At 34.9% G+C, this 12,655-nt stretch overlaps 1 protein-coding gene across 1 annotated transcript in view; it reads left to right on the forward strand.

Annotated features, from left to right (window-relative positions):
* The window catches only part of LOC126195665 (uncharacterized), a 145,231-nt gene that overhangs the window by 108,686 nt on the left and 23,890 nt on the right, over positions 1-12,655 (forward strand). The window contains exon 7 of the mRNA XM_049934290.1: positions 7,010-7,283. Coding sequence (XP_049790247.1) covers positions 7,010-7,283 — 274 coding nt within the window. The remainder of the gene's footprint in view (positions 1-7,009; positions 7,284-12,655) is intronic.

Genomic DNA, 12,655 nt, shown 5'->3' on the forward strand with positions numbered 1-12,655 from the left:
ATGATGAAACCTTAAAACAAATTTAAATATGTCAAGAGGCTGTGCAATAAAATACCATGTTGGTGCAAATTTCTTAAACACATATTTATAAAATTTACAATTACTACAAAACCTGATGTGGTTGATACGAAGTCTTGTGTTTTTGAACTAAAAAAATTATTCATCATTAGACATAGATGCCATACTGAGTTGTGATATTAAAGACAGAAAATTTGCTGTTATATAATGCACAGTTTTAAACACTTTGGTGGGTATTCCATCTAATCCTGTGGAGTTTTCATTTTTGAAGGAAATATGAGGATTTTGTACATCCTGGTGGGAACAAGGCTAAATGCCAGATGGGTATCACTATTATGGCCCAGGCCATTGAAACTTACTGTTTTGATATACACCACTGGCTTAGATTTTGCTACATTTATGAGAAATTTGTTGAAGCATTATTATATTTGTACAGGGTTCACGATAGTAGTATTTTTTGGTTTTACTCTTGAAATTTCTTGGCAGTTAACTCCTGAACCATATTCTGATTTAATATCAGACCATGTTACCTTTGACTTGTGCCTGTGTCCTAAAATAAATTCATAATCTGAGATTGTTTGGCAACCTTCACAACCTTTTTAAATACAAATTAGTAATGTCTCACATAGTCAATAAAGTCTGGGTTGTTAATGTGTTTCAGTTCTTTATGTAACTCTTTTTTCTCACACTAGATGATTTTATGCCAGAAGTAATCTGTTTAGTTTACCTTTGGCTTTTTTATGCCAGGTTCTAGGTGGTAATTCATTGAATACCTCTAGAAAAATTCCTAGAACTGATCATAGTTCTCAGCAATTGACATACTATGATCTATGAGTAATTTTGATGCATTTATCTTGTCATGGAACAGTTTCACACTGTTTCTGCAAATTTTTCTTATATAAACTTTCATACCGTTTGGTATTTATTCCTGACAACTGAGTAAACAATGCAGAATGCTCATAAATTCCTAAGTCACAAAACTTGTTTTTAATCATGTACTTTGTTAACATAATGGCTGTGCAGTTAGTATAATGGTCATTATCTCTTATCAGTTCACAAAAGTTTAGTTCAAAACCAGGGACCTGGATTAAGTCAATGAACATTTTTGAGCCACTGTTATGACATCACGCTTACTTTTATGGTAACATTTTTTTTCTTTCTTTCTTAAGTTTCTCTGCAAAATCAGAGTTTGGAGAAGAAAATTTTACTTGCTGTCCTTCCTAAAATACTTCAAATTAATATGACTATTGAATTGATATCTTTTAGCTAAATGCAACACCTTTTGAAAAATCACTTGTGACATTAAGACCAGTGAGCCCACTAAGCAGTTATGTTCAAAACAGAGTTTCTGGGTTGAGCATTGTGTGACTTGGCGAGTTGCCGTTTAGTGGTTGGCTAGTGAGTGGACACTGGGCAGTGTGCCTGAGTCGTTGAAGTTATTGAAGCAAACTACGTATGTAGGTAGGGAGTTGCTAGGTTGGTTGCAGCAACCTAGCTTAAACTGAGAATGTTCACTGGTAAACACTGAAGCTACTTCTTCCAGATGTGCTGTGAAAAATCTAAATACAGTAATGAACTGAAGTTAGAGGTGTGATGACCTCACTAAAATTATTACCATCTGTATAAAATCATAATTAACAATTTTATTACCATTTATATTAAAAATTGTTTACAAAATGCAGACAGGCAACATACACTTATGACATAAAGTTGGATAGGGCTTAATGTCAGCTAGACAATGGTGTTGTTTAAATTATTGTTAAAAAACAAATTGTTATAAATTATTTGTTAGATAGGTCACAACATAGTACCTAAACAAAGATTTCTACATACATACAAAATGGTTAGTTTCAGCAGCAGTGATTTGTCCCATAATCCTGATGTTATTTAATAAGAATTCTGATACCATAACATAATGTTTCTAAGATTGTCATTTGAATAGCGTAGGGCTGCACTGTAGGAAAGCTATCCATTTGACCTGGTACTGCTGTTCCATTTGTGGTGTATAATATGTAAATAAAGCTAGTTATTTAGTTACAGTATGTATAAAATTGCATAATGCAATTTCAGACTGCAAATCAACTAAAAGTATATGTCATGTGTGTTTGCAATGCTGTAATATGTGTAATTTTAGAAATGTTGTCAATTTGTGAGTTGCTACATTGAGTAAATCAGTTGGTCACATGACCAAGCTTGTAAATGGAGTAGGGATCATTATCTTTTGATCTTCTTCTGATGGTAAGATTTGTGTGGCCAGAGAGCCACCTGAGCTCAGAAATATTTTGATGTGCACCAGTTTGGAACTTAAGAATATCTTGATGTATACCACTTTGGGACTGAGGAACATTGTGGGATTCTGAGTGATAGTGGGCTTAAACTCATAGTAGGACTATTAGTGACAGAACTTTTCAGTCATAGTGAATTTGTTACTGTTGATGAACTTTAGGACTGTGGTGCAGTTCAGGTGATTCGATGCATGACTCTATGCCTTAGTTTACACTCATTACTGCCTGTGAAGACACTACTTGCTCTGAAAAGTCAATCAGTTTCATTTCTTGTTTCTATATTGTGTTCAGTTGCAATGTGAATGAGGTCACCATTCAGAATAAATTTGTGCCTGATATGAATAACTCAGTAGTCAAAATTAATCTTTAGTTGTAGCCCACATTATTATACTTCAGTATAATAATCTTTGTGACATACCTTTAATATCTGAAGGTAGCTAGGGTAAAATACAAGGAGTGAAAGGCTATTTACAACGTATGTAGAACCCAGATAGGAGTCAAAGAGCATGAAGGGAAGCAGTAGCTGACAAAGGAGTGAGACAGGATTGTAGCCTTTCCCTGGTGTTATTCAACATGTACAATGAGCAAGCAGTAAAGGAAACAAAAGAAAAATTTGAGGCTTGCTGATGATATTGTAATACTGTCAGAGACAGCAAAGGGCTTGGAAGAGAAGTTGAATGGAATGGACAGTGTCTAGAAAGGAGGAAATAAGATAAACATCAACAAAAGCAAAACAATTATAATGGAATGTAGTTGAATTAAATCAGGTGATGCTGAGGGGATTAGATTAGGAAACAAGACATTTAAAGCACCAGATAAGTTTTGCTGTTTGAGCAGTAAAGTAACTGATAGTGGCCAAAGTAGAGAGGATATGAAATGTAGACTGGCAATGGCAGAAGAAGCATTTCTAAAGAAGAGAATTTTGTTAAAATCGAATATATGTTTAAGTGTTAGGAACTCTTTTTCTGAAAGTATTTGTATGGAGAGTAGTCATGTATGGAAGTGAAACATGGACATTAAACATTTTAGACAAGAAGAGACTACAAGCTTTCAATATGTGGTGCTACAAAAGAATTCTGAAGATCAGCTGGGTAATCACAGAACTAATGAGGAGGTACTGAATAGAATTGGGAGAAAAGAATTGTATGACGCAATCTAACTAGAAGAAAGGATTGGTTAATAAAACACATTGTGAGACATCAAGGGGTCACCAATTTAGTACTGGAGGAAAGTGTATGGAGTAAAAAAATCATAGAGGGAGACCAAGAGATGAATATAGTGAGCAGATTCAGAAGGATGTAAGTTGCAATAGTTATTTGAAGATGAAGAGACTTGCATGGGATAGAGTGAAATGGAGAGCTGAATCAAAGCAGTCTTAGGACCAAAGACCATATCGAAAAAAAATTCAATTCATTTATTAATTTATTTGTTTAACTCACTGATATGTCTATACTAAATTAATGTACCTCATGATTGATCCATGTTTCCGTAAGGGGTTAAGGCAACAGTCCACATTTACACCTCTCCTGTTCAGATGGGCCATACACAAATTTAAGGTCATACACTTGCTCTTTTGTTATTAGGTAGCAATAAATTGGTCTCAGCTAGTGATTAATTTCATATTAAATTGTTACCGTTCCCCAATAGCATTGTACACTCCTCATTCAAGCTGTCAAAATCTTTTTTTGGTTGTAACTTCACCAAGCACCCAGAAGCACCAAGAAAACTGTTTGGGATCACTTCCTTCTTCTTCTTATAATTCAGGCTTGCTTATTTTTCTATTTGTGCTTTTTTCTCGATACTTTTTTTGATTCTAGGATACTGGAACTTTTGTTTAATGTCACTTGGTAATAATGACATGCTATTACTGTATTTTCTACTAGTTAACTTCAAAGGCCTAACTCACTCATGATAACATTTATTTAGTGTATTTTGCAATGCATATGACATGTATAACTATAGTTATCTTCTATTTTTGGTATATTATCACATACAATGTTTTTTTTTTTTTATTTTGGAACTCTTTCACAAAGTATTACATCTTTGTTTTTCTAGAACAGCTCATGTTTTATGAGCTGATCGCTATTTTTTTTTTTACTCACACATGTACTTAATTTCTCATTCATTCCAGAATTTTGTATTAAAATGTGAGATAGCACAGATATAGTATTGTCCACAGCATTGACCTTGGCATAAAAACATATCAGGTCATGAAACACTGTGCACAAGAGATACTTGAAATTTTATGGTCATATTTATAGAATAGACAGTAATAAGCTCATTAAAATGCTACCCAAAATTATTCATTCAAAGCAGTTTGAAAACAGCTTGTTAGAGGAAACTAGATAATATTTATGAGACATGAACTTAATAGTAGAATACTAGTAATGAAGCACAAATTGATGGCAAAGCTAACAGCAGAATGTCAAGAAATGGTCAGAAGAATAGGAGGAAAAAATAGTGAATTCATGAAGAGATGGGAGGATGTGAAGGCACACAGGATTAAGCACACTACCAAGTTTGAATTGATCTCCAAGAAAATAAAATGAAAAATGAATAAGCATGTTCCCTGTCTGTCAGTCTTGTTCCATGCTTTCAAATGGTACTTGCTATGTAGATAACTGTCTTCTCCCAGTGATATTGCTGATTTTATTTCTGAGGGTGTTTTTGTGAAGAAATCTGAAATTTTTACTTGTGAATATAGAGATAAATGTTATTATCTGTGGTTATCTGAACAACAATGAAACATTTAAGCAGTGACTTAACTACAGACATTTAGATATAAATCTTTTCCTGTTCTTATTTAGCAGACTAAAGGGGAAAATTGGTGTTAAGTTGGGAGATAGTTCAAAACTCTTGTTTCTAAGAGGAATAATATGGAGATTGTAACATTAATATCTGATTTTTTAAATAAAAATTTGCTACTTGACCTTTACAAGAACATATTCATTTGCAAGTGATTTAATTTGGAATAATAACCCAGAAAGCATTACCAAGAGTTAATATTTGATCAGATAGTAAAATAAAGTAATGTTAATACTTTACTTCAATGTCCAGTAAAGAGGCCCTGGCTTCATCAGTATCAATTTATACTCTGATAACTTTTGTTGTGATTTTTCATTTACTAAACGAAGGTAAAATATTGACATAAATCGAGTTGTTGACAGATTTGATTTTCAATGTAAAATTTCATACAAGGTCTTATGGAAAAGTAATACCTCTGATTTTTTAAAGTGACAATTCTTAAAGCTTTTTAAATAAATCAAAAGTTTTTTCATCCTACATCTTTATTTTTGATGTCTACAGATTTACATATTTCTCAACATAGTCACCCTGGCAACATACACAAATCACCCAACAAGAGACCAGTTTGTTGATATCTTTGTTGTAGAATGTCTGACTTTGTTGGCAGAGCCAGAATTTCACCTCCACTTCCACCACTTTATCACTATCAAAGTGAAGTCCTGTAAGCTGTTTGTAAAGTTTTGGAAACAGATGACATACAAATGGGGTGTAGTTTGGACTGTGCGGAGCATGATCAATGACAGTGAATCCAAGGTGTTGGACCATTGTGATGTTGCAGCATTTGTGTGTGGCCATGCTAAAGGAGAGGTTACCCCATGTGTGGACAAACTCTTCAAATTTGAATCTTGATTACAGCATACCCTTTCTCAAGCACCAGCATAGTAACATTACATACTACTGTGTTACGCTCTACAACTTGGAGCCCTCTAGTGGCAGACAGCTGCAAATATATGGACATGAAGAATGAATTTATAGAATGTTAATAACATTAGTCTTATTTAAAAAGCATGGAGAGTTATGACATAAAAAAAATTGGAGGCATTACTTTTCAGGATGCCCTCATAAAATAGATCACTCTACAATTTTGAGCCCTTTGTGGCAGATGGCTGCAAATATGTAGACATAAAGAATAAAATGAATTTATTTATAAAGTTTAGAGAGTTATAACATAAAGGAAATTATAGGCTTTACTTTTTGGAATTCTCTCATAAAAAAGGTCTCTTTAACATTAATGTACAAATATGCAAATTACTGCTAAGGTGCTTAAGTGTTTTAACTACTTCATTTAAAAAAAACTCCAGTGTTATACTCACATTATTTGCAGCATCAGATTAATTTATTAATCATTTAACAATCATTATGTATAGGACTGTGTACAGTTTCGGTAATCAGACTGAATATTACTAAGTGCTTTTGTAGAACATCCTAACCATTAATTTTATACGAGAACAACTGCACCACATAAGTCCGACTACTTCTTCTCTAAATATGACAATCTTGCTTCAGCCAATCCCAAACTTGAAAATATGCCTTGTAAAATATTAAAATTTTATGCATTTAACAACAGTATGTTTTTATTGTTGGTAGGCACAAAATTCATAATTCTTTCATACAGTATTGAATAATGAGACAAAAGTGTGAAATATGGTCACATAATAATAATAATAATAATAATAATAATAATAATAATAACACAATAAAAGTATTAAGTTCTTTACTAATTAGATGTATCATGTAGTATAAGAAGTCTGAGTCTGTTACATTACTACATACAAAATAATTATATCGATTGCGAATGAGATTTTCATACTGCATCTTTTGCCTCACTCCAACTTGTAGTTTCCTTTAAAAGTCTGAGGCACAGTTGTTCACAGAGTTGATACAGTTTGTAACTTGTTTAGGTTGGAGGCTGAAAGAGAAAGAGTGCGTGCTCTGCATGAACTGGTGTGGACACAATATAAACGGAAAGTTTCCCGTCGACTCTTACTGGATCCACTACGTGCTCTTGTTGCTGAAAGTCATCAGAAACAAGCTCAAGCCTCTGCTTTTGCTTGTCGTCTGTTGCTTAGGAAGTACTGGAAGGCATGGAGACAAATTACATTTGAGAAAATGAATGTGCTTTCAGAAGTAGTGCGGCGAATTAGGATGAGGCGTGCTTTTCAGGCATTTCTTGAGGTAATTATTTTCTGCACAATTTCTGCTCATGTTCAAGTATCAGTTTAATTATAAATTTTAGCTTCTCTTACAAAGTGAATGGGATTGCACTGAATAGAATGTTTGTTTTTGTATGTAAGTGTAAAATTTGAGGGGTGTTACATCATGGAATCCATTGTATTCTAATACTAATATTTTAGTGTTTCAAAATACACCAGTATTTCTGAAGTACCGCTGATGATTGGATCAGGAAACACGGTAGTGATTTTACTTCAAACCTTCACAGTCTCTGGTTCTCAGTTCAGTTATCACAGCTGGGTGGCATACTGGAGATTAATGACACACAGTAGTGCAACATATTTGTGGAAAGACAAATGTAATACATTTTACAGGCTAAACAGTGCTTAACATGACGCAAGGTTGCCTCATTTTCTGAAATGACTTTGAGCTGTAATACTTGAAAGGAGAGGTCCCCAGCAGTGGGATCGACTTTTTGAAACAATCTGTATGGTGATGTAGGTTAAGGTCCAAAGAATCACACCCTGCAGCCATTCACCCTGGAAGGCCCTCATTGGCAAGCAATAATAATAATAACAATAATAATAACAACAAATTATTTTAAAATCTTTTGCGAGATGACTCTGATCACTATTTTTATTCACTTAGTTGGTTTGCTCACTTTTTTATTTATACTCCATTGTCATGCCATATTAATCAGTATACTAACTTTCTCAGTTGCTCTTATTTTTTATTGCTATCGTTCTTCTTTCATTCGGGTTCTTTGTGTATGTGTTTTTGATTATTTCCTTTTATTTATCATGATGTTTAAGTGTTTGAAAATGCTGCTCTGTCAGTTAAAAAACAAGAGATGAAATAATCTATTTATATTGACTGTGCAATGGTGTCAACAATATATTTTTCATCACAAGATCTAGATATTTTTTGATAGCAATTGTCATACAAACATTCAAAATATAAATTCTTATTGGAATATAGACAAAATAACACATCTACATCTACATCTGCATCTACAAGATTACTCTGCAATTCACATTTAAGTGCTTGGCAGAGGGTTCATCGAACCACAATCATACTATCTCTCTACCATTCCACTCCCGAACAGCGCACGGGAAAAACGAACACCTAAACCTTTCTGTTTGAGCTCTGATTTCTCTTATTTTATTTTGATGATCATTCCTACCTATGTAGGTTGGGCTCAACAAAATATTTTCGCATTCAGAAGAGAAAGTTGGTGACTGAAATTTCGTAAATAGATCTCGCCATGACGAAAAACGTCTTTGCTTTAATGACTTCCATCCCAACTCGCGTATCATATCTGCCACTCTCTCTCCCCTATTACGTGGTAATACAAAATGAGCTGCCCTTTTTTGCACCCTTTTGATGTCCTCCGTCAATCCCACCTGGTCAGGATCCCACACTGCGCAGCAATATTCTAACAGAGGACGAACGAGTGTAGTGTAAGCTGTCTCTTTAGTGGACTTGTTGCATCTCCTAAGTGTCCTGCCAATGAAATGCAACATTTGGCTAGCCTTCCCCACAGTATTATCTATATGGTCTTTCCAACTGAAGTTGTTCGTAATTTTAACACCCAGGTACTTAGTTGAATTGACAGCCTTGAGAATTCTACTATTTATCGAGTAATCGAATTCCAACGGATTTCTTTTGGAACTCATGTGGATCACACAGATGATGATTTGAGCAAAAGCAGGGATTATAAATAAAACAAAATCCAAGCAAAATAAGAAAGAGAAATAATGAATGTAATAACATGAATGAAAATGAAAGATGACAAAAGAGAAGAAATTAAATCAAGGTTAACATATTACAATAATTAAAATCACATGAAGAATGACTCCAAGTAGAAAAAGGCTTATAGGAAGAAAAAATGAGAGAAAACGAAGTATTTTATATGTTGGCAAATATGATGTGACAAAGGAAAAGAGAAAAATTTACATTTAAACCATTTCATCATCATCATCATCATCATCATCATCATCAGCCAATTCAATCATTAAATAATGTGGCCTCTTCGAGTTGTGGATTCAGGTAGGCTTTCAGCAGTTCTCTCCAAGTGGAATGGTCTGGGCAGTTCTCTGCTGGGTGCCACTAGTGATCTTCTTGATATCTTAGTCCCATCTGTCTGGTGGTCTGCCTCTAGGCCTCCAGTGCTCTCTCGGACTCCACTCCAGTACTAGCTTTGTCCACCTGCTGTCCTTTCTTCTCACAACATGGCCAGCCCATTGCCATTTCAAGGACCCCACTGTCTCTAAGATGTCCTTAACCTTCATCACAGATCGGATGTCATCTGCCCTTTTCCTGTCCTTCTTGTGTAGCCCAGCATTGATCTTTCCATGACTCTGTGCTGTCCTAAGTTTCCCTTTTGTAAATGAGTTCAGTGTCCATCTCTCACAACCATATGTCAGCACAGTAAGAATGGATTGATCAAATAAGGTTTTCTTCATTTTTACTGGCATTTTTGATCTGAATACTGTTGAATACCTCCCAAAGCTTGATGCGCCGATAGATTTCTGGCCTTACATCTCCCTTCATATTTATAATCTGGTCAAGGTAGATATATTCACTGACCTCTTCTAATGGACTGTCCTTGACTTTCACATCTCAAGCTGGGACCCATTTGTTGGACATTACTTTTGTTTTGGAAAGGTTCATTTCAAGCCAACCAATAGACATTCCGATGAAAGATCTGTAACTAAGTTTTTGAGCTCTGCAATATCATCAGCAAATCTCAAGTTCATAAGCCTTCTTCCATTAATTTTAATTTCCTTACCTTCCCAGCTCAGCTTTGACATAGCCATTTCCAGTACAGCCTAGAACAGTTTTGGGGAGATGGGATTGCCTTGCTTGACACCCCTCATGATGTGGAATTGTTGAGTTGATTTGCCAATATTACAATAACCTGACGCACTCTCGTAGATATTGCTGAGCACTTTAATGTATGCTGCTCCCACTCCTTGCTCACTCAAAGCTTGGAGGACAGTTATATGGCTAACAGAGTCAAACGCCTTTTCGGAGTCAATGAAGGCAATGAAGAGAGGCAGTTGGTATTCATTTGCTCTGCTTATCACTCCACAAATGGTCAGAACGTGGTCAATAGTGCTCAAATAGCTTCGGAATCCTGGTTGTTCTGTTGGTTGGGCTGAGTCTCGGGTGGAACTAATGGGATTTAACAGGATCTTTGTGAAAATTTTGTACAAAATTGAGAGCAAGCCGATAGAACGATAGTTTTTGATATCGTGAATACTTCCTTTCTTGTGTATCAATATAATCTTTGCCTTGTTCCATGATAGTGGGATTGAAGCATAAACCATTTAATTGAATAAAAATAATGATCAAAGTAATTTCAATAAAGATTTAAAAATAAAAAATTTCCAAGCTCGTGTTGAGATTTGAACCCACAACTTTTTGCAAATGAGGTCAGTAACTCAACCATTACACTGCACAACCAGTTTGTAAATTAATGCTATTTTTAATAGTTATATAGAATCAAACAGTGAATCAAATGTGAACTTTATCAGTGGGACAAGTAAATTTGTGTGTTAAATTATAATAAAGTAATACCATTGGAAGAATGACCATTCTCTCAAAACTCATTTCAGGTTGAAAGTATATGTTACTGCATGTTATTATTAGTCTATTAATTTATATCACATATGTTCTCAGGTATTGAGGCTTAGAATACTGACCGTTGCCATAAGGTGTTTGAAATAAACACTCTTCGTTTCATGTTAACTTCATAACATACTGCTGATTGTTATGATCTTTTTGTTATGTTCATAGTCATAGTGGCAATACTATGTACTGTTGCTTCAGCTACAGATAGTCATAGAAAATGAATAATTAAAATAATAATATATTTTTAATCAGTTTACATTTTTTAAATGGGCAAATGTGATTTTAATTCATCAGGTGTTTTTAATTTGTCCCTTACCAGTAGGTCTAGAGTTTTTATTGAGAACTTCCTTGCTGTCTAATTAGTGGTGAAAATTTGAGGAAGTAATCATCTACTGTTATTTACTTCTGGAAAGCAGTGTCACTGTTGTCATCTACACATTGTGTGACTTTAATGTTGATACCAGGTCACATTTTATTGAAGTTGCTCACAATACAAAAACATTTCTGTCACAAAAAGTACTCTGTAGATCAACAACCAAATAACAGCACACACCATTCACTCTCCACTCACAAACCAGTCCATATCCAGAGAGTGTCAGTAGCACAGTTGCTAAGAATCCACAGAATGCCCAGAGGCTAAACACATATGTTGAGTATTGGAGATTTACATCTACATGTACATATGTACTCTGCAAACCACCATGGGGTGCATGGCAGAAGGTACACCCCATTGTACCGATTATTAAGGTTTCTTCCCGTTCCATTCATGTATGGAGTGTGGGAAGAATAATTGTTTCAGTGCCTCTGTAGATGCAGTAATTATTCTAATTTTATCCTCCTGATCCCTGCATGGGCAATACATAGACGGTTGTAGTATATCCATAGAGTAATAATTTATATCTAGTTCTTGCAACTTTGTTAATAGCTTTTCTATTTATTTTTTATTTACACATCAAGTTCCGTAGGACCAAATTGTGGAGAAATCTCCAAGGTCATGAAAGGTGTCAGTATGTGTAATTACAACATAAAAGTAATAACAGATAAAAATAAAATGTTTAAGAACCCAAAAACGTCAATCCATAAGTTTAAGTAAACACAGTCAACAATACAAGAAAATCATCTTACTTTTTCAAGGAACTCCTCAACAGAATAGAAGGAGTGACCCATGAGGAAACTCTTCAGTTTCAGTTTGAAAGCACATGGATTCCAGCTAAGATTTTTGAATTCGATCGGTAGCTTATTGAAAATGGATGCAGAAGTATACTGCAGACTTTTCTGCACAAGTCTTCGTTGATCCATTATGGATCGTGGGATGACGGCTGGCATGAACTTCTTGATGCAATAATTTAGCAACAGCTGTATGTATTGTAGAAATTTATTTTATTTTATGAACTTCTATGTGCGACCAGTTTCGGCATTACGTTGATGCCATCTTCAGGCCCCACTCGTCATAGTCATAAAATCGCTATACACAGAATGAGCCCTATAACTGGATCCGTGAATCAATCATGAGCTGTTGCAGGAAGATTGATTCACGGATCCAGTGAGCTGTTGCAGGACGATTGATTCACGGATCCAGTTATATGGCTCCTTCCGTGTATAGCGATTTTACGACTATTGACGAGTGGGGCCTGAAGATGGCATCAATGTAATGCCGAAACTGGTAGCACATAGTAGTTCATAGAATAAAATAAAATTCTGCAATGCATACGGCTGTTGGTAAATTATTGCACCAAGAA

Source organism: Schistocerca nitens, chromosome 7 (assembly GCF_023898315.1).
Source record: "Schistocerca nitens isolate TAMUIC-IGC-003100 chromosome 7, iqSchNite1.1, whole genome shotgun sequence".
NCBI classification, from domain to species: Eukaryota; Metazoa; Arthropoda; class Insecta; order Orthoptera; family Acrididae; genus Schistocerca; species Schistocerca nitens.